At 38.9% G+C, this 21399-nt stretch overlaps 2 protein-coding genes across 4 annotated transcripts in view; one reads left to right on the plus strand and one right to left on the minus strand.

The window, feature by feature from the left end:
- The window catches only part of CENPP (centromere protein P), a 112732-nt gene that overhangs the window by 11946 nt on the left and 79387 nt on the right, over window positions 1-21399 (minus strand). The gene's annotated exons all lie outside the window — the stretch shown is intronic.
- Window positions 4495-20691, plus strand: ECM2 (extracellular matrix protein 2). Of its 2 annotated transcripts, none has more exons than XM_050979329.1 (10): window positions 4495-4655; window positions 8801-9080; window positions 13083-13271; window positions 14503-14982; window positions 15293-15408; window positions 16083-16218; window positions 16986-17143; window positions 17459-17598; window positions 18712-19038; window positions 19700-20691. In XM_050979329.1, the coding sequence occupies exons 2-10, from the start codon at window positions 8825-8827 to the stop codon at window positions 19902-19904; spliced, it is 2007 nt and encodes a 668-aa protein (XP_050835286.1). In that variant the 5' UTR covers window positions 4495-4655; window positions 8801-8824; the 3' UTR covers window positions 19905-20691. The 2 variants fall into 2 exon arrangements, with proteins under 2 accessions (XP_050835286.1, XP_018770495.1); XM_018914950.3 differs by lacking the exon at window positions 4495-4655 and adding an exon at window positions 4853-5466.

Here is a 21399-nt window from a genome sequence, read left to right on the forward strand (position 1 = left end):
CCAAACAGCAGGGATATCAGCAGCAAGTCACAGGAACCCAACCCTGTCTCCCTGTTGACATTTCAAACCACCAGTTTTATCTGTAAGATCAAGCTCAATTTTCACATGTCAGTTCTGACAAGGTCTGAGATGGAAATAGTGCACAAGAGAAGCTTAAGAAAAGATGCATTCACTTTTTAGAGAAGTACATAGTGTTTGATATGGAAATGGAAAATGCAACCAAGCATGAGGAAGGAAATGGAAACCAGATGAGAAGGGCAAACAAATAGAGAAAGACCACTAGAATAATTACATACTCTTATTTTCTACAATTAATATATTTTAAATGCAGACTTTTTTCTATTTAATTTTTTTTCAGTGTTTTCTATATATAAATGACATATTTCTAGATATAATTATTTAAAACAGAATTTTCTATCTGTTCACTATAGCCCTAATCTTATTTAGGAGAAACACTGTCCCTTTGCTCTGGTGGGATGTAGTTGCCTTTTGAAGAATTGGAACTGGGTATGAGAAGCAAGGACATCAATGAAAACCTACAGGAGGCTTATGGCTAATGCTGGAAACTGAACAACTGCTGCAAAACAATTATTTCAGAAAAAAGTTGGAAACCTCCAAGTTTTATTGATGAGTAACAATGCTCATTACTGGCACAGGAGGGAACCAAGCCCCAAGCTGAGCTCTTTGTGCTGTTTCAGACACACAGAGGATGTGCTGAGTTGAGTATTTTGGAAAAACATGAGTCAGCACATAGCTGAAATAGAACTACCCAACACATAGGGAAGTGTCACCACTTGAACTCAAAAAAGAAGTGATGTTATTTGACAGAAAGGCAGAAGGACAGGGCAAATCTTCCATGTTTCCTTACAATGGCCAGGGGTTGAAAGCTGTATTTATTCAAGGTAGGTGGGCACCTTGCTTTGGACCAGCACAGGGAACAGCTCCAGGTAATGACATAATAGAGATTCCACTACATTTCTGCACTAATGCACAAAGAGGCAATATGCAAAAGCTTAAATTTCAGGTAGCTCTGAAAAAAGGCTTTATAAATTACTTCATCTGTCTGGTCACTAGCATTTCAGATACAATGTGAAAAAACATACCACAAATTAGAACTGATGCTGTGGGACTGAACAGAAACCTAACCAAGAGGCAACGAGTTGTGGCAATAGTTAAAGTCCTCAGAAAGTTGTACTAATGAATATTAATATTCTGTTCACTGCAGTAAAGAACTGGAATTAGGATGCAGCTACAGTTGAAAATTAAGCTTTTTAAAACATAAATACCTCCCAGCCACACACATCTCCCATTGCAATTTCAGGTTTATTCCCACCTAACGATGTACCCCATGCTTTTTGCAATGTATTGTTAATATTTGTAAATATGTGAAGGAAATCTGTGTTTAATATCTCAAGGTTTACCAGCAGTATTTCATCTTTTCCTATACTTTTTTCCATAAGGATATTCGTGACCACTGATTGCAGAAGGAATGCAGGAACTGGTACAGGCTTCAGAAATGCACTCTACTGCCAATCCCAAATTCCCCATCTCATGTTTTGTGCTGACTTTAACAGTTAGAAAATTTTTTCCCCATTGCTACTTTTTTCCAACTATAAACTTGTGTGTTTGATGTTAAAAAGAATAAACCACATAAGTAATTGCAAAGTTTAGGATTCTGTCTGTCTCTGATCAAAACCAGTCAGCAACTGCACGGATTCATCACGACAACAAAGAGTAAAGCAATTTAAAAATGTCATTCCTTTCTTATATTTCATTGGAAGGTTAAAAAACTGCTGCTGTAATTTTCAGTTGTCTCTTTTTATTCCAATTCTTGAACAAAGCAGAAACAACCTCACATTCCTGAATGTGGATGTGTTTTTTTGACTCACGGAAATGATATTTTGATCAATGTTGTAATTAAATAGCAGATCCAACTTCAACACAGCCCTTCTGTAAATAACCCAGCAAGCCAGGAGGCATAAGTAAAATATCTATTTATGATATAATGTGAGAGAAAGCTGTTAAAAATAAGGATGACTGAGGAACATTTAAATCTATAGAATGTGAGAGGTGGTAATGGGTACCAATGTCTGGGGTTCCCCCCAAGGAAATGGATATTTTGCAAGCATATCAAATTATCAGAGGTCTGCATATGGGTACTGCTCACCTATGGCACCACAAGGGAGATACCACAAAGGGTTTCAGGACAGAGACAAGAAAAGGAAAATCCTGTATATGCAGGTGGCCACTGCCCTGCAGTGCCCCATAGCAGGCTGTAACATGCAAAGGCAGAATATTGCAGAGTTAAAAAGGAAGGATGGGGACTATCAGTTTTCCTTTGATGCTCATGGAAAAAAGGGTAGGACAACCAGATTGTAATTATTAAATAAAGGTATAAGTCTGCAAAATGGAGTCAGTAGGGAAGCTGTAAACCTTGGATGAGTATTTTGAAGTGGCTGAGAAAAGAACTTGTGAGGGTGAAAGGGGAGGAAAGGGAATAAAGCAATAGAAGGTAAAGCAAATAATAAGAACTGGGCAGCCAAGAGGAGCTGCCTCTCTCCTTGTTGCCTTTCCAACCAGCAGGACAAAGCCCTGCTCTGGCCCCTTGCCCTGCGGCCAGCAGCACGCTGGACTCCCTGGCCTGCCTGAGCTCCTGAGTGCAGCCAGGTGAAAGGTGGGGAGGAGATTCCTGCAACACAGAAATGGTCAGGGCTGACTGAAGTGAACTCTTGACTTCCTCTGCTCAGCCAGGCTGCTCCTGTCATCCACTGCCTCAGTGAAGGCAGTTCCTGCTCCCATCCCACCTGGTCTGGCCACTCTGCAGATAAAAGATTCCATTTCTGAAGGGGAGGATACAGAACTGAGTTCCACGGTCTCTGTATGCTGGGACCATAAACAGACATTTCAACTCTTCTTTCTCTGTACTCTTCATACTTACAGAGCACTGGAGTCTTGACACTTTCTATACTAAAGTTGGTCTAATGACTTTTATTTTCAAGATCACCTCCTTCTATTCCTTCAGCCTGCTGGCTTTCTTTGATGACAAAGATATCACAGTGCAGGCACCTTGAAGACTTTTGAGAAACAGAAGTTATTCCTCCTGTTTCACCATTCTCCATGTGTTCAAGTGGCCTTTCAAGCAGAAGATAAAAATCTATAAGCTCCTCTCAGCATCACAATGCTGTTAACTTATACATTATTTGACCTCCTCTGAGTTTAGAACAGGGCACAGTGAATGTTTTTCCTCCCTCCATTGCCTCCAACAGAAAGAAACAAAATTGATAAAAAAAGGAAAACAACAGCAGTATTATTGTACACTGACTAATAGTGAGAGGAAAAGAGAAGAATCCATGCCAGAGGCTCCAGCCTTGCACAGCCATTTCTCACATCCTATGGCTCTTGCTCAAGACACAAACCAACAGTGGCAGTTTGCCCTAAGATATAAAATTATAAAAAGTTATTCTAATTCTTTTTCACTGCTGTTTAGTCTGCCTCTTCTCTCCTCAAAGGACACAATTCCACATTGAGGCATCTTAACAGACCAAAGCATTCCCATGGCACAGCTCATTCCAACAACTGGCCATGGGATGGACAGGCATAACACAAATTGCTGATGAAGCAGAGATTGGCAGCTTGCTCTGCACTTTTGGATGAACCATTCCCATAAAACCAGTCAATATCAGATCCCTGAGGACACAGCAGTGTTTGCACCCACACAGAAACTATCTGAACTGTGCATGTCTGAAAAAATTTACCATCCTAGTCAGAAATTTTAGCAGAATACACAGCATTTTTATTTAGTTATTATGATAGGTAAGTTCGTGTGGAAATTTTTATAGCTGACTGAAGGATCTCTCAGGGTGTGTCTACAACTCACTAAGGAAGACTTGGGGCCATTTAGCCTGGAGAAGAGAAGGCTTTGGGGACACCTCAGAGCCCTCTCCAGAGCCTAAAGGGTCTCCCAGAGAGCTGGAGAGGGGATTGGGACAAGGACCTGGAGTGACAGGACATGGGGGAAAGGCCTTAAGCTGAAGGAGGGCAGGGTTAGATGAGATTGGGAAGGAATTCTTCCATGTGAGGGACTTGGGCAGGCCCTGGCACAGGTTCCCAGAGCAGCTGTGGCTGCCCCTGGACCCCTGAGGTGTCCAAGGCCAGCTGGACATTGGGGCTTGGAGCAGCCTGGGACAGTGGAAGGTGTCCCTGCCCATGGGATAAACTTTAAGGTTCCTTCCATCCAGATTTTCACTCCATTTTTTATGTGGCTGTCTTCTTTCCTTTCAAACAGTTGGAGCTGTTTGAAAATAAATTACCAAAGTTTAATATTTCTTCTTTTGCCTTTGCAAAGCAGAGCACAGTAGGAACTGGATGCCTATTTTAAGAGACAATGTGTTCTCCCAGTATCTTTCCACCACACACCAGTTAACAATTATGGTTAACTCAATGGTCACACCATTCCATGACTATCTGTCTAAATATTCCTCAGACTGTGAGTTCAAGGAAACTACAGATTTTTAATGTCAGCAGAACTCAGAGAACTCGGTGTGCCAGGTGAATTTGTCATTTTGAAACTCAGCAGACCCATCCCACACCCCCTGGACACTCGGAGCGACCTGGGGATGCAGGAAAAGGCTCTGCTGGCACACACAGGACTTGTGGTAATGTACCCTTAACTCCCTTCTCCTCTCTGGATCACCAGCTTCCCTGCAGCTTCTGCAGAACTGAGCCTCAGGATCGTGTTTCAGGATGTAATTAGCCGTACAAAGAGAAAAAATGAAGGGAAAGTGCTTCAGTCGTTTTATTTTCCATGCATAAGCTACAACTTGCAGTGAAATCATTGCTGTAAATGGACAAAAGAAAAACTTTCCATGCTAAAACTTCCACAAAAAGCTTGCTGCTTATAGATGACAGGCTTTAAGTGCAGAAGGGGATTAGGAAAACATGAATTGAAAAAAAAAGTTCTAATTTAGAAAAAACGCTTTTATGTTAAGGCTACATCTGCCAAAGTGGATTAGATCTTATTATTTTATATAAATCTACATTAAAGTCATGCCACCTGGAAACTAAACTTCTAAATACATAAACCAGCATGGAATAAAACACACATTTTTTGTTTCTTTTGCAAACACTCCATTTCCTTGTTCCTTATGTGACTGTAAGCACTGGGAAAGGATTTCCAGCTGTGCCTTGTCAGCCTCGGGACCAGAGGCATTGTGCTGCTCCTCATTTGCCCGAGCGAGGTTCCAGCGCTCCCAGCACCAGCACAAGCTGAGGCTCTGCACACAGAACTCAGCCCTGGCTCCCCAGGGGAAGAAGCTATTCAAGACTTAACTAAGGAATCAGCTCACATGTTTCAACAATCCCTACAGTGTCTCTGTTTGTTTTAAAGATATCACTGAGATTTTGTTTCATTTGCAGCGGGAGACTAAATGACAGCAAGCAGAATCTGCTGTTAGGTTAGATTACAAGGTAAAATGTTTTACATTTTAAATTACTGCTTAAAGCATGGTGTTGAATGGCTTAAACTTCATGTTAACTTTGCAAATATGTAATATTTGAAATGAAATAATGTGGGCTGTATTTAGCAATACTGAACAGAAATGCCTTTCTAGATAAAGTGTGCAATACCCGTTGAGCTGCTTTTTGTTCTGTCTGAATGTTTGCCATGCACATCCAACTGAAACTAACAGAAAGTGCAACTGGTCTGGCTGCTGTGGATAAATGTAACTCATTTCTGTGCAATGCATTTAAAAAAGAGTGAGTGAAAAATCTTGGTAAAGCACTTTAACCCCTGTGTGTCAGGAGAAACACACTGACATCTTAGAAATGTGTTTGAATTTTGACGGAACGGATGAAGATAGATTACTGAATAAATTCTGATACTCTGGCATTTCTAAGGGGTCTCTCCTTTAAAAATTAACCATTTCTGTTAACATAATAGGAAACTGAAAGGTACTGAAGATAAAGGTACAAATTATTGAACACATTACAAAGTAAAAGTAAATGCTTTCACCTACTGTTTCTGATCTAAATATTTATGGGTGAAATGAAAAAAGGTACAGCAATGCAGCCATGTTGACTATCTGGCAACACAAACAGTTAATAATTTCATTACACTGGCTAGCTATAATTTTATTTTACTATGCAATGATTTATAATAAAATTCATCAATTGAATAGGCTGAATTTTCCCCAAATTAATAGCTGGCTGGCCCTATGCAAAATACAGAGATAATCTGAGGATCCCAGACACGGGCAGGAAAGGCCCAAAGCACCCAAGACCTTTCACAATTTGGGCCTTAAAATGTGAGGCAGCACTTATTAACTAAGCCAAGGAAAGGAACTCAGTAGCCCAGTGTTTTGCATGCAAAGAACATAATTTGGTTGAAAATAGCAATATTAAGCTTTCAGTGCTGAAGAGTTAAATTGGTGTACAAAATTAGCAAATAAACTCACATATATGAACAGGATTAGTTTAGAAAGACTTTTTTTTTGGGGGGGGTGTGATTTGTTTTCTGTTGTTTCTGATTTTAAAAAAATTGTATTTACTTTATGAAACCAAGTTTCACTTTATAATAATTTGCTTTACTATAGAATTTTACTCTAAGTTCCTAGCAAAGCATCTTTTAATGTACATTAATATCTGTACAGTTAATGTAATATAATTCACTCTATATTGTTCCTGACTTTTAAAAGGAAATGAAGAATGGAGAAGTATTTCAGTCATGCCATTGTGTGCCTCTGGTCACAGGAAGAAATGGTTAAATGCTAAAAAAGCCCAAGTGCAATGTAGCAGCATTGTAACTGCACAGCTCTGGTGTTATTATAGAGTATCCCAGAAAAATGGAACCATAATTAAGATGTCAGAAACTTGACAGAATGAACACACATGGCCAAGCCTTTCCTTTGTACATCCAGTTTTCCCTGAGGGCTCTCAGTGTGTTTCAGCCCAGCCTGTGGAACAGAAGTTTCCTGGGTAATTTTACAGTTACTCATTACCACACAAGGCAGACACCAAAGGCTTTGGCTCATTCCTCCTGAGGCATTCAGAAATGAGCACTTTCTCAACAAGATCAGGCATTTTCAGTGCAGAGGGCAAGCTTCTGCATCTATCTGAGATGTTAACTAACAGTAATTGCTGTAAATAAAAAGCCATAGAGTTCATACAGCATTTTGGAATAAGTGATTTCTGAGGGGTAGAAAGCAACAAACTAAAGTTTGGATTAATTTCAAAACCTGCCATTCCAGGAGACGCTGTGAGGATTTGTGTGAGACACTTAAATCTCAAATTCCCTTCATATAGAAATAAAAATAATAACTTCAAGTCCTGTAAATTAATATCTAAATTTGCAATAACATTTAAGTTTAAAATAGTTGAGCATGGAAACGACAACATTAAAAAGAAGTAAAATGCATACTCTTAAGCTGATTTACAGGCAAATTTCCATTTTAAAACATGAGAATAAAAAAATAGATGAGAATTATGATGTGGAAAGCATGGAAAACATGCAATCAATCACATGCCTTATATTAAAGAACAGTTAGACAACTTGTACCAAAAATGTGACTTGTTCTATAAATCAGAAAATACCAAGATGAACAAGCTTTTAAACAAAATCTAATTCAGGCAAAACCACAGTTCAAGTTCCTGAAATAATACTGTCCAATATTTATACAATATAATTATAATAAGATTAACTCCAAAGTGAAAGATGAGATGCAAAGACAGACTGATGAACATCATGAAAAAGCATTTTTTAATCCCCTCAGAACCTCCTCAGAGAAAAACCATGGCCATGCTCTAAGCCTTGTCTTGGTCACAAAGCCCAAGAGCTCCAAGTCCTTCACTAATTCTCACTCTCCCAAGAACACAAATGTCTTCTGTCTCTGCTGCCTCAGTTAAAACAGGCCACAGGACAGCAGCATTTCCTTTTTGAAGGAATTATGCAACACAGCTCTGACAGATCATTAATGACCCTGGATGTACAGGCTCTTATTTCCACACTGGTACAGCAATCCACTGCTGGATTTCCTTCCTTGTGTGTGCTCCTGAATCCTGACTGCTCTGTTTTGGAATGCCACCTATTGGTGACAGTAAATGTAATTTTTCTGTCACGAGCATAAGAAGGCTCAAGGATTTTGAATTTTTTAATAAGTAAATGCAGGTCGACCATTCTAGAGCCTACACTTCATAAAAACTTCCACTGGAAAAGCAGTTGTGGGATGTCACAAATAGCACAAACTTCCTGAAGGTGTCCTCTGCAGAACCAAGCAGATCCTGTTAGAGAAGAGGATGGCCAGAGATGGATGGAAAAGCGACATCTCTTCATTTCCAGTAAAAAAAACCCCTTGCACAGAAATGCCAGCCCAAAAGCATTTGGGGCAGCACATCGCAAATGAATTGGGCATTTTTCTGTTACTTTTCCATTCCCACACTCAGAAATTACAACACTCTGGTAGAAATAATAAAAAGGAAGACACACTCAACAGAACTCTCAAGAAGTCCCTTGCTGGGAGCAGCAACAATTACTGAACTGAGCCAATGCTCTGGCACTGCAAATCTGAACCACCTCCTCAAGTGTGACCCCAAACACAAACCAGCACCTGTTTGATGGTGACTGCTGAGAATCACTACAATCAACCTGGTCACTGGAGCTCTCAGAGGGCAATTTCTTTCCCAGGGGAACCTTGGTTATACTGACCTGCCATTTCTTAGTTCACCTGCCTTGAAAAGTGCTGTGTGTGACTGACATGGTCCTAAAAGCTCTGCAGGTCCCTGATTTTCCTCTTTTTTCCCATTCCAGGGCACTCTGTGGGACCCATAGACGATGCAGGCACCATCCCTGCTCTGTTATTTCCTGCTCCTCTGGCTGTGCAGGGATCTGTGCCCAGCTGAAGGCAGCACTGGCAGGAGGCAGAGGAGGAGGATTCCCCCTTGGGCAGGGCACAGGAGCCCCAGGGCAGCCAGGCTGGAGCCCCCAGGGCCCAGGATCCCGCTGATCACCATCGATGACAGCGTCATGGGCGTCTTTGACTCCCTGGTGGGGCTGGGGCAACACGAGAGCACCTACAGCGTCCTACCAGGTGAGAGCACAGCCCCTCTGCTCCTTGGGGACTGACTTCCCATTTCAGACAGATCAACTCATTAAAGCTTTATTTTAGCTCTACTTCTACACATTCCTGCTGCCTTCTGCAGTGATTTTGTGGTTGGCGTTTATGAGGCTTTTTATCAAACCCTGCTTTGCCAGGTAACAGCAATATTTCCTGCAAGTTTCCTGCATTATTTTTTGATCTTAATGAACAAGAAATTTGTTGGGGTATTTTCATAACTTCCAATGTGTTTCAAACTTGTGTTCCAAGTTTGAAGGCCATTTTGAAGAATTTATTGCTCAATATATCACCTAAGTCAATTAGCATTTCACTGAGGCCTCAACAGCAGTAATAATAGTGTTAATTAAAATAGATTCAAGTTTTTATTTTTACTTTATGGGTTGCATTTTTGAAAAGCAAATTGCCCATGCAAACCTTCAGGAATACTTCTTGATTTTGTAAATAACTTAACACTTGGTAGTGGCTGCAATATGGAAGTTACACTATAAACGAGACCCTTATGATGGAAAAGTGAGTTAAAAGAGAAAAAAATCCTACTCATTCCAAACAAGACCACTCTTATGCTCCATCTCTGTTGACAACCCAGATTTATTTAACAGAAGTTCAGTAGTATGATTTATATAAAACTTGCCTTTTTGGTGATCCAGAAGTTTTCACCCCTGTAGTAATATGTATTTTATGGATACAGATATTTCCATTCCTCCATCAAGAGATTGCACACTAAGTAAAATCTTCATATGCAGTTTAATGAATTTTATGGGGGAAAAAAAATCAAAACAGAATGTCCTGATTCACATATTCTATATATAATAATAATAATCTATTTTTATAAGCAAGAATTTAAGCCTTTCAGTGAGTCACACAACAACATGACCACTGGGTTAAGAGGTCTCAAATGGCCAAATAAATCAGCCACATTTTCTCCACAATTACTGTTTGTTGTGAATCCTTACTTCAGAAAGGCTGAACCATTTAAATCAAGTATTTGAAAGTAAGGGGTTTGAATAGGAAAACGAGCAAAACTCTGGACTTTGGCATTTTCAGTGTGTATTACAACATTATACATATTACTAAAGTCAAACATCTAATTTAAAAATATTTTTTAAATTAAACAGAGGAAAATACCATGTAAGTAGCATCCACTTCATGTAAGATATTCCAGGGTTTCTGTCAGGACCATCAGTCATGCTGAAATAATGCACAGCTCTTCCCCCTCCCCGCCCCGCTTGTTTCTTTCTATCTGGACTTCCATCCAAAAGCTGAGCTAAAACCACTGAACTCATTTTATTTGGAACTCCATGCTGAATTTACACCATATTTCCAAAGGTTAAAAGTCCTATGCTCATCTGCCAAAGACTGGAACCACAAGGTATTTTTTAGTCTAGCTTTTAAAGTTCAAAATTTTTTCAAGTTAATGTCAGATTTGGAAAAAACAGAGCCTATTAAATAATAGAACACTATTATTAATCATGCTTCAGAATAGAAGAAAATACAATCCAAACATTAATTTCCATTCTCTTAGCTACTTGTTTTGCTCTTAGTAGACTAAAAAAAAAACACCCAAATTTACAGATATATGCAGGATGAAAATTAGCAGCTAAATGGAGGTTTAACAGTAACCAGACATATCTAATTCCCCCAGATCAGAGCCATGTGAACATTTAAATTAAATCAAGCAGTTGGCCACAACAGGAGGTAATTTGAAGTTGTCCATTAGGGAGAGCAGAGTAGGATGTTCACTGCTGCACCATCTCTGATCCCTCTCACCCCCCACTTCTCCCTGCTCACACCACCAAGCTGAAGTGGCTCAGTGGTCAGGAAATGTGAGGAGCATCTCAGCACAGCCTTTCTGTGTCTCACAGGGGCTCTGGCAATCCCAAGAGTGACAGACAGCAGCTCTGCAATGAACCTAAAGGGTAAAACCTTCGTCTGAGCACCCCCTGCTCCTGCCTTTTATACAACTCTAATGCACACAGGAAAAAAGAGGATCATTTGTTAAAGAAGCCTTCAGAGGCCAAGCCTGATAACTCAGATTTTTATGCTTATTCAGACAAGATTTGCTCTGACTTCTGATACACTCTGGTAGCTAAAACAAAAGAAAGAATTTTAGGAAGCACGGAAGAATTTCCTTCTCAGGCCAGATTATGCTCTTTTGGAACAGTTATTGTTTTATTGTTTAACATGAGAAAGTGCAGGATTCTTTTTGTGTTTCTTTTGGAGGTTATTTAAAAGAAGTATTGTGGTGTACTGGCAAGCACATAAACCCCAAAGTCAGGATCCAGCAAACAGCTGGATCGCAGATACCTGGTTGGAATGACAAGGGACTTAAAGCCAACTAACACTTGGCCTGGGCTAATTCCTCTCCTCCTCCAGTTGACATGGCTGGAGTTGCTTAGAGCACAACTTTATGCAGCTGAAATGAGGCAGAAATGTCCCAGACCTTTGAAAAAACAAGATGCAGCTACTCAAAACGTTAATTTCTTGCTTTTTGCATAGTAAGAGAAATTTAAATCAAAGCATTTTTAAAAATATATGGAACATAAAGGATAACCAAACTGGAAGATTCTGATAATTAATTTTTATCGTAGAAAACAGATTGATATCCACTGGTCTTTGAGTAGAAGGAAAAAGGAAGAACCTCTGTTATGAAGTAGGACTACCTTGAAAAACTTAGCAAAATGCCACATTTTGAGACAAATATTAATCCCAGAGACATTTCAAACCAAATATTTACAATAGTCTTACAAGGTTATTTAGAGGCAATCCTGAATACCCTTATTAAAACTAAAAACCCAGACACAGAGCAGGGCAGAGTGTGGGAAAACAAACCCTGCAAAGAACCCTTCCAAAGACAATTTGTGCACCACAAGTGAAAATCTCTTGGCATGCAGATTCAGGTGAGAGTAGATTTTTCCACTGTATTAATTTTCATCCGAAGGAGGAAGTCAAACTGAATAGGAAAAGAGAAAATTTCTTCTTCTTTATATGCAGGGAAGTACAAAGTTAACTTGGAAATGGGTTTTCATCTCAAAACAGCACTTCAGCAATGCATTCTTAGGTTGGTTAGAAAGAGGAAAAGGAAAGTGTGAGGGAGTTCAGCTTCTCAACAAGATTTAGAGGTACACACCAAACCAGGAATATTTGCATGGGATGAAGAATCATGAAGAATCTCAGCCTTGGTTTTCCTTCTCTCAAAAGATCAAAAATAAAAAAGCAACGTCCTAAAGTGCAATGTTTATCCTGGGGGCTGGGTGAGAACTGCCCAGGGAAGATTCTGCTGAGGTGAACTCCACCACTGGAAGGAAAGGAAGACTGGGATTAGTTTTCTTCCCAAGTCTCTGTGCTCTCCAGATCACTTGCCTACTGAATATCTGACTAGAGCTTACAAAATTACATTTCTTTTTGAAAATTTCAACTGATACCCCTGGGGAGATCTCAATCTTTTGTAGATACATGTCCAGAATTTGGGAGACAGAGTATTTCATAGCACAAATTGTTCTAGATTACTGCTTTTCTAGCAAAGAGGGTTTATTTTTTGTTTTCCAGATAAAGCAAGTTACAGGGAAGTGGAGATTTCTGCCATCTCATCAGTCATCCCAGAATGGGCTTTACTTCCACCAAGCCTATGAACTGTCACTATATACTGAATATTGTTACCCTCCCACTTCTGCAGGGCCTTAATAAAATTTTCTCATTCAATGTGCAAGATATTAGAAAAGATCTGTAGTGCACAAGAGAGGAACAGAAGAAGGTCTGGAAAAAATATTCAAGCTTTCCATAACTGGAGATTACTAAAAACTGAAGAAAATATAGCTATGAAAAGTAAGGAATAATAATTAGATCCTTTGAATAGGGTGTATTTTACATATTTTCAGAATGAGAACAAAATAGTAGTGCTTCCTTCCAAAGTTGTAAATGAGCACTGTTGGTTGACTTGAAGCTGTTTGACTCCCATGTCCCATTTTGTGTTCCCAGGGAAGAAGGGGCAGTGCACAGCTAACGGGATGATCATGTTCGACAAAGCCGTCTGGTCTCCCCAGCCCTGCGTCACCTGCCTGTGCTCCCAAGGACAGGTGATCTGTGACACAGCCATGTGCCACCCTCTGACATGTTCCCAGACCGTCATTCCCGCAGGAGAGTGCTGCCCAGTGTGTTCTGAGACTGGTATGGGACACCACAGATTTTTAAAACCTTATACAAACACAGCATTTAATGATCCCGAGAGTTAGAAGACACACATTATCCTGAATTCCACGGTAAAAGCAGATCTTCAGAGCTTCTACCCAAGCTGACCTCAGTTTCTCTGATACTCTGTTGGATGATTTTGATGCAGCATTTAAAGAAAAGATGATGCTAAGTATGCAGTAGTAAAGATAATTGTATTTCTTTTTTTACTTCCCCCCTACCTTTACAGAACTTTGTAAGTCTATGAAGAAATAACATCTATTTATATTTTCTATTTCACTTCCATTTACAAAGGATCAATCAATAACTACTGGTCATTATTAGACATACAGAGTGGTAAATCTTTGTTAGGAGTGCAAAACCATGCAGCAATTTGATGTAAATCAAGAGAAGACAGGCAATTCACAAGAGAATTGGAATACCAATATAGTCTTGGTATTCCACAATAATTTAAATAAAACTGATACCTTTAAAAAGAAAAGGAATGGGGGAGATAAACATGAGATGTGATCTCCTTCCTTTCCTTCCCACACTCCCATTATTTTTCTATCTGCAAGTAATGAACTCAATCTTCTCCTACTGTAAGAAATATTTATCCTCATGTGTATATGCATTTGACACCCTGAGATGAGACATCATAGGAATTCATTGTAGAACTGTAAAAGTCATGTTGACTGAGATTTTTGAACTCCTTTTATTAGAATTGTCCTATTATGGAAGTAAAAACTGCATTTTGGTAATGGAGTTAATGCATTTCCCTGGTGAGATCCCCACCTGCAGCCAACTCCTCCCCTGACAATCCCTTTTGGAGGAGAACAAGTCCTGACCTTTGTTAAATTTTTCCAAATTAGCTCCCACTTCCAGACACATTATTTTTCCTCTTTAGACACCTCCATCAACACAGACCCCATAATTATTAGTAAGTCAAAAAGAAGATAATGAAAGCTATATTAATTTTTCCACCTTTTTGTCTGGCATTCTCCAGAACTGTAGCTGTGTACAAACTCTTCTGTATGGCTGCCTCCATAATTTCTCAGTCAAGTGTCTCTTTTCTCAAGCAGCAATTTAAGACCACATTTTTACTCTTTGAATTGTATTCTAAGAGGAATGATCTATATTCATAATTTTCTACAGTATGTGGGAAACAGTGCTCACTAATATTTTAGTTTCATCAGACTTTTGTGTTGTTTTGTTGTTTTTCCCTCATCAGCCTCCTCACTGGACTCCAGTATAATTTCACTGGATGACATCAGTGAGTTTTCTGGTGACTCCCCAGAGCCCAAGGACCTTGACACCACCAGTGTTCTGCCATCAGCACAAACTCACATGGAGAAGGATGAGCTCCTTCCAACAGAAGTGATAGAGGTCAGAGACAAGGAGGGTCACAAGAAAGGGGAGAAGAAAAGAAAAAGGAAAGGCAGAAAGAATCGCCGGAGGCACAAAGGGCGGCACAGAGGGAAGCTGCCTGTCCCCAGAACGGGAGCTGCAGGAGATGGGCACTACGACAGTGATGAAGATGATGGTGACTTCACAATTCCATCTCATTTCCCAATTCCTGTTCCACCCAGAGAAGCTCCTCCTTTGCCATCTGGATGTTCCACCTCGGACACCACAGTAAGCTGCATTAATGCCAAACTTACACAAATACCTCCCATCTCAGATCCAGACCTAACGAGTTTAGACCTTACAGGTAATTAATGGATCTAATTTGCATGACTTTTCTAACGTCATCCACCCTCAAATGCAGTCAGCAGCACTGTTAATGCTTTGTCATTCCTTAATATAGAAAAGTTTTAGAACTAATTTTACAGCTATGCCTTTAAAACAAGAAATGAAAAACAGATTGGCATGCTAGAGTTTAAATACTAAGATGAATACATCTACACAAAATTACTGTCCATAATGCTATTTTTGTGATATATTTTCTAGATGTGTAAGATTGCATCTCAGGTGCAGACTGTATTTCATTACTGAAACTTTTTTCTTGCCTTCTGTCCCAGGAAATAGCATCACTACTATCTCAGATGAAGCATTCAATGGGATGCCTAATTTGGAATGGATTGATTTGAGTAAAAATAACATTACCTCTCCTGGCATAGGTCCCAAAGCATTCAAAGTAAGAAAGCCTAACTCCTCTGCTACCCTCTCAGTAATTGCTGCTTAAAATAATGTTTTTTTGCTTTTCAGTTTATGGATCTAAACCACTTTGTACCTTGTATAAGTAAGCATTGTATAATTCAATAGCTACTTTGAGAAATCTCTCACCATAATCAAGAATAAAGAGATGATAATTTTTCATCCCAATCTTTTAGGCTGGCTTAAGCATAATAACCCTCAGTCACTGAAAGCTGCTGTCCTTCTGCCTGAGGAAATTTGCTGACCTACAGAAAATGATCAGTTTGCTCATAGATCAAGAGGATAAGCATGTTATTTCTAAATGCATGTACTTTGAAGTCCTAAATACTGCCCTGTGTAGTGAGGCAATTCTTCCACAATTCACAGAGAGCAGCAGGAATGCAAACAGTGATCCTGGGGAACAGCAGCAGGGCTGTGGGGAAGTTCTTTTGGTCACACATGACATTGACTGGCACTTTTGTTAATATTTAGCAGAAAGTAACCTATTAATTAGACTGACAGAAAAAAAAAGTATTTTTTAATTCAAAACACTGGATACTACTGCACTGCTGCTGAAAAACCTTACAGAGCGTGTGTTTAAGAAAATCTTAAGTCAATATTTATCTGCATATATTGCACCTTGATAATAGAAATGCTCTTCCTCCCTGTGATAAGATCCTGAAAAAGCTGAAACGTTTGTATTTGGATGGAAATATGCTGGTACTCATTCCCTCTGAATTGCCATCAACTTTGGAAGAAATAAAAATAAATGACAACCAACTTCATGCCATTGATGAAGACGGCTTAAAAGGTATTTTAAGAAATGAATATCAATCCTATGAAAAGTCAAAAATAAATTTCAAAAGCTGAATGTTGAACCTGGTTTGACATAGAAAAATAATTGCTAGCTTTAAAGTGCCATGTCTTTAAAAGGCAGCAGAAGCTGAAAGACTTGAATGACAGAGTATTTTAAAATTACATTTTCCCTTATGCAACTGCTCCTCTCCCTAAGCAGTTTATATTTAAGGTCACTGAGTGGAGGTGAATTTGAAGCATATTGAAGACACCAACTATCCCCACCTTTAACCTGATGGCCTTATGTGTGGTGGAACCATTTTAGTTATTTTTCAATTGCATGGAAGTGAACAGAATTTGATGTCCATGAAAAATAAAGGAGAATATAATTGGAGTCAACCATGGTCATTTGAAGCCAGTTTAAACACAGGCTGATAGAAAAAAGAGAAAGAAAAAGGAAAGGGTACCATCCATGTCAGAATTTGATGGACTTTTTTGCTTCCTTTCCTCTCCTGCCAAAAGGGTCCCATCTAAACTGGATCAGTTGCTGCCCTTTCCATTTGGACTGGGAGAGGAAAATGTAAATAAAGCTGTGGTCAATCTCTAAAGCTCTACAAACCTCTGAACAAGTCCACGATTATGAGATAATAAAATCAGTTAATTTTTATTTTTCATTGCTGTGAACTGCTCTGGGTAACGTTTAAGACTGTTAAGTTATGAATGTGTATTTTAACAAGATATAAGATGGCATTAATTAACTGAAATGAAATTTTTTCTCCTTAGATTTAAAGAATTTGGTCACTCTGGAATTAGAAGGAAATAAACTTAGTGAAGCAAATGTCAGTCCTTTGGCCTTTTATCCTTTGAAAAGTCTCTCTTATTTGCGACTGGGAAGAAATAAATTTAGAATTATACCACAAGGTCTTCCTGCCACTCTTGAGGTAAAAAAAACCCCAAAACAACAAAAATAAATACTAACAACAGCACCCCCCCAATAAACACCCAGAGAGATGCAATTCCTTCTGTTTGTCCTTTCAAAGCAGTATGTATTCTCACAAATGAGAAAACAAAACAATTGCTGTGAAAAATTGTGTTTCTGAAGGTCCCAGTCCAGCTACAAACTGACTCTGGTTCAGATGCAGAATTAACATAGACCAGGGAATGCAGGGGACAGGTAATGGCTACACTTGGAATTTGCAATGGGAAAACTCAGCCTATTCTGATCTCACAAATTTTCTTCCCAAATGCACTTACAGGAGTTATATCTTGAACATAATCAAATTGAAGAAGTGTCAGAAATTTGCTTTAACCATACCAGAAACATCAACATCATTGGGCTAAAGCATAACAAATTAGAAGAGCACAGGATAGCACCTTTGGCTTGGATAAACCAAGAGTAAGTACCAGACATTTAAAATACGTTTATTTCATTTTTCTTTGTTTTAGTGAGTCAAATAATCAAATAAATATCTGCATTTCATTGCTTTTAACTTAGAGTTGTAATTATGCTTTGATTTGTTTTCCTTTGCTAATTTTTCTAAATTTCCTTTGCATAATTGTATAATCTTGAAGATGCTCAGTCAGCTGTCAAATAAAAAGATCTTCTACCTCAAATCTGTACCATATTAATATAAAAGTCAATATTTTTTCTGACCACCCATTCAAAGATGAACACTAATTATAAATAATACTGTATACAATTATACGGTAATTTAGTATTGATACATAATCATCTCACAGGTAATTTTTAAATAATTTAATACTATCCTAGCCTTATTTCCCATTGGATTAAAAATTATAAAAGATGAAGGGAAGATTGTGCAGCTGCATTGTCTAAGAGCAGAATATAGGCAGAGTGAGCAATGAGAATGTAAGTAGTAGAAGATGACAGTGCTTTTGATTTTCCTGCTAAATAATTTGCCAAGCTGAGCAGGGTACCTGGCCATCACTGGCAGCTGCAGCCCTATCCCCTGATTCCTGAACTTGTGAATTCCTTAAGCTGAAAACAACCACGCTGTTACTACTGACAGCATCTCTCATGCCTGGAAGTGAAGGCCAGGGGACTGATTAATTCCCACAATTCCATTTCAAATGGGCTTCAGAACAAAGCTTAAAACTCCCTGTTAATGGGATGACTGAAATCCCAAGGTTATTCCAGTTCTTCTGTGTAACTCATTACTGCAGCAATCCCAGATTAGTCCCTTGGGATTCCCCTGTTTCCCCACCCCCACCCCCCCACCCAGGTCTCCCATCCTCATTACTGGAGATCTCTTCCCATCAACAAAATCCTTGTGCTTGATTGGTAATTCTTGACTTAATTATTTCTATTCCCAGAGTAATTATGCATGACCATGTTTCATAAAACACATTCTGCTCCATTATCAGGAATTTCCCTTGGAAATTTCATTCCCTGGTAATGCCACAATGCAGAATCTTGCACAGAGCCCAGCACTGCCAGGCCAGGAGCTCAGAGGGGTTTCAGCCTTTTTTATTTTCTCCTTTAATGCAGGAACTTGGAGTCAATCGATCTCTCCTATAACAAGTTGTATCATGTTCCCTCCTACCTGCCAAAATCTTTACTCCATCTGGTACTTATAGGAAACCAGATTGAAAGAATTCCAGGCTATGTGTTTGGCCACATGAGGCCTGGGCTGGAGTATCTCTACCTGTCCTTTAACAAACTCACTGATGATGGCATTGACCCAGTGTCATTTTTTGGAGCTTACCACTCCCTGAGGGAGCTCTTTTTGGATCACAATGAATTGAAGGCTGTACCCTTTGGGATTGATGAAATGAGAAAACTACGTTTTCTAAGACTGAACAATAATAAAATAAGGTAATTTCCAAGCTCTTTTTTACATTAATGACATTAAAATAAATAAGAAATGTTTTGCTTTAGGAATTTGTTATTTTTAAGTAAATATTTGTTAAAAAATCTGAAGGAGGAGCTGAATGCTGAGTTTTCTTCTGTAATATTTCTTAATATGATAGAAGTGAGATTTCCCCCTTCCTCACAGTTACTGAAAATGCTGATCACCAGCAATCACCCGATTTTCTGCTCCTGGAGCAGAGCTCAAAGTGATAACAAAATAATGGGAGCAGTCAGCAGCTGGAGTCACCTGGTGAGCAGGTTCCACCAGCCCCAGCTGTGGAGCCACATGTTCAATCCAGGCTCTCTGTGCTGTTCTGTAAAGCAAAGGAATGACAAAGAGAGAATTCCCATGTGTCAGACAAAGTTTTCATTCAGCAACACATGGCAATACTTTCCTCAGGAAAACTCAGTATATGATATAAATGAGAGAACAATGCAGAGAGAATGTTCAAAAGAGTGGCTTTTGAAAGTCCTCAGTAAATAAGTAATTGAGAAAATTCAATGTACTGATGAAGTTAACATTTTCAAATCACTAAATAGACAGCAACTCTAAAATAAATGAAGTTAAGAGTTGCCTTCAGTGATTAGAACATGAACAGAACATGATTCCTCCCCTGTGTCACAGGACGGTGCCCCCAGAACGCATCTGCAGGACTCAGAGCCACCACGAGGACGAGCATGACCACAGTGAGGAGGAGCACGAAGATTCCCACCTGGAACACGTTCACCTTGAAAACAACTACATCAATACAAGGCAGCTCTCCCCACATTCATTTTCATGCATAAGATCCTACTGCAGTGTTGTTCTTAAACCACAGAAGACCAAATAAACCCCCCAACTCTGCATTGCAACCCCCATCTCTGAAATGCAGTTTTATTTATTCTCTCTACTCACTGGTCTGTTTATTTCTGATTTAAACCCTTCCTACCATAAATATGATGCTGCATATTATCTACTGAAATAAGGTACCAGTGTGTTTCTTCATATTGTTTCATTATAAAACCATCAAATGTAAAAATTGAAGCCTAAGATTATGACATCTATTTTTATTTCTAGTAACACTATTCTGCTTAAACACAACAGATCTAACTGTGCCCCCAGGCACACCCTCTATAAGATCAGATTTTAAGATTTAAGAATATAACTAAACCCTCAGCTTGGTCCTATCTTATTTGATTAACTGCATTTAAAACATTTTAAGTGGCAGCATCAACTGTAAAAATTGTACATACAAGATAAAAATCCTTGAGCTATGAACATTCTAGCAATGCAGGAATCAAATTTCTTAAAACACACACAGGACTGGATTTTCTACCAAACATTTTGCAGTGTTATGCTCTCTTCCAAGTGAAATTTTAAGAAAAAAAGTTAAATTATTTGTTTTAGATGACCCTAAAAACTTCCCGTATTCAAACACAGATTCTGATGACCTAAAGGAATGAGCAATTCATTTCTATCTGGATGCTTTTTTTAATTAAACAAAGCATATTTTAATTTTTTAAAATTATTTTGAAAGTCACAGTAATAGGTTCCATTCATTTGTACCATAGTTAGTTTATTAGATTTTTATACTTTACAGAATATGTAGTCTTATAATAAATTTAAGCAAAACACCACATATTGCTGCAAGTATTTTCATTCAAGTAGAGTTCTTCTCTTATCAAACATTCAGACTCCTAAGATCCAAAATAAATTCTCCACTGGATTTGCATGGGATAACACCACTAAAATACAGATTAATCACGATTTATTGTGACCATTAACATATTTTTATCTCCAAGGTGTGCTTTTTCACTATTAAGATACCATAAAAGTGAATTTTATGCAAGTGAAGTGACTAAGATGATTCCTGTGGGGGTTTAGTACAATGAGTATCAAGCTTGCCTGACATCACTCTGTGGAAGTTGTTCCTATGAGAAGCCCTCAGCAGTGGAATGTGACCTAAAGTGAAGTTACACCACCCCAGTAAAGCCCCAGGAGTGAGACAGAGAATGAAGGAAAAGTGTTCTCAAAATGGAGCACAACAGTAGCAGAGGCAGGAGACCAAGCAGGAGCAAGAAGCCAAGGGATGAAGGGCACAACAAAGGGGTGGGTGCTCACTTCAGAAACACACAGCAATTAAACTTGCACAACATATCCCTGTGTCAGATGGAAGCTGCTCAAATCCAATCTTCAAAATTACCAATTATATTGGAAGTGGAATGGCCTTTAATATCAAACTCATCACTTCTAAACAGTGATGAGTGTGAAAGAATTTTATAAACCAAGTAAATGGAATTGTTACCATTTCACAGCTTGTGACTCTAGCACACAGTGACCTGAGA

This window comes from Serinus canaria, chromosome 12 (genome assembly GCF_022539315.1).
Source record: "Serinus canaria isolate serCan28SL12 chromosome 12, serCan2020, whole genome shotgun sequence".
Lineage (NCBI taxonomy): Eukaryota > Metazoa > Chordata > Aves > Passeriformes > Fringillidae > Serinus > Serinus canaria.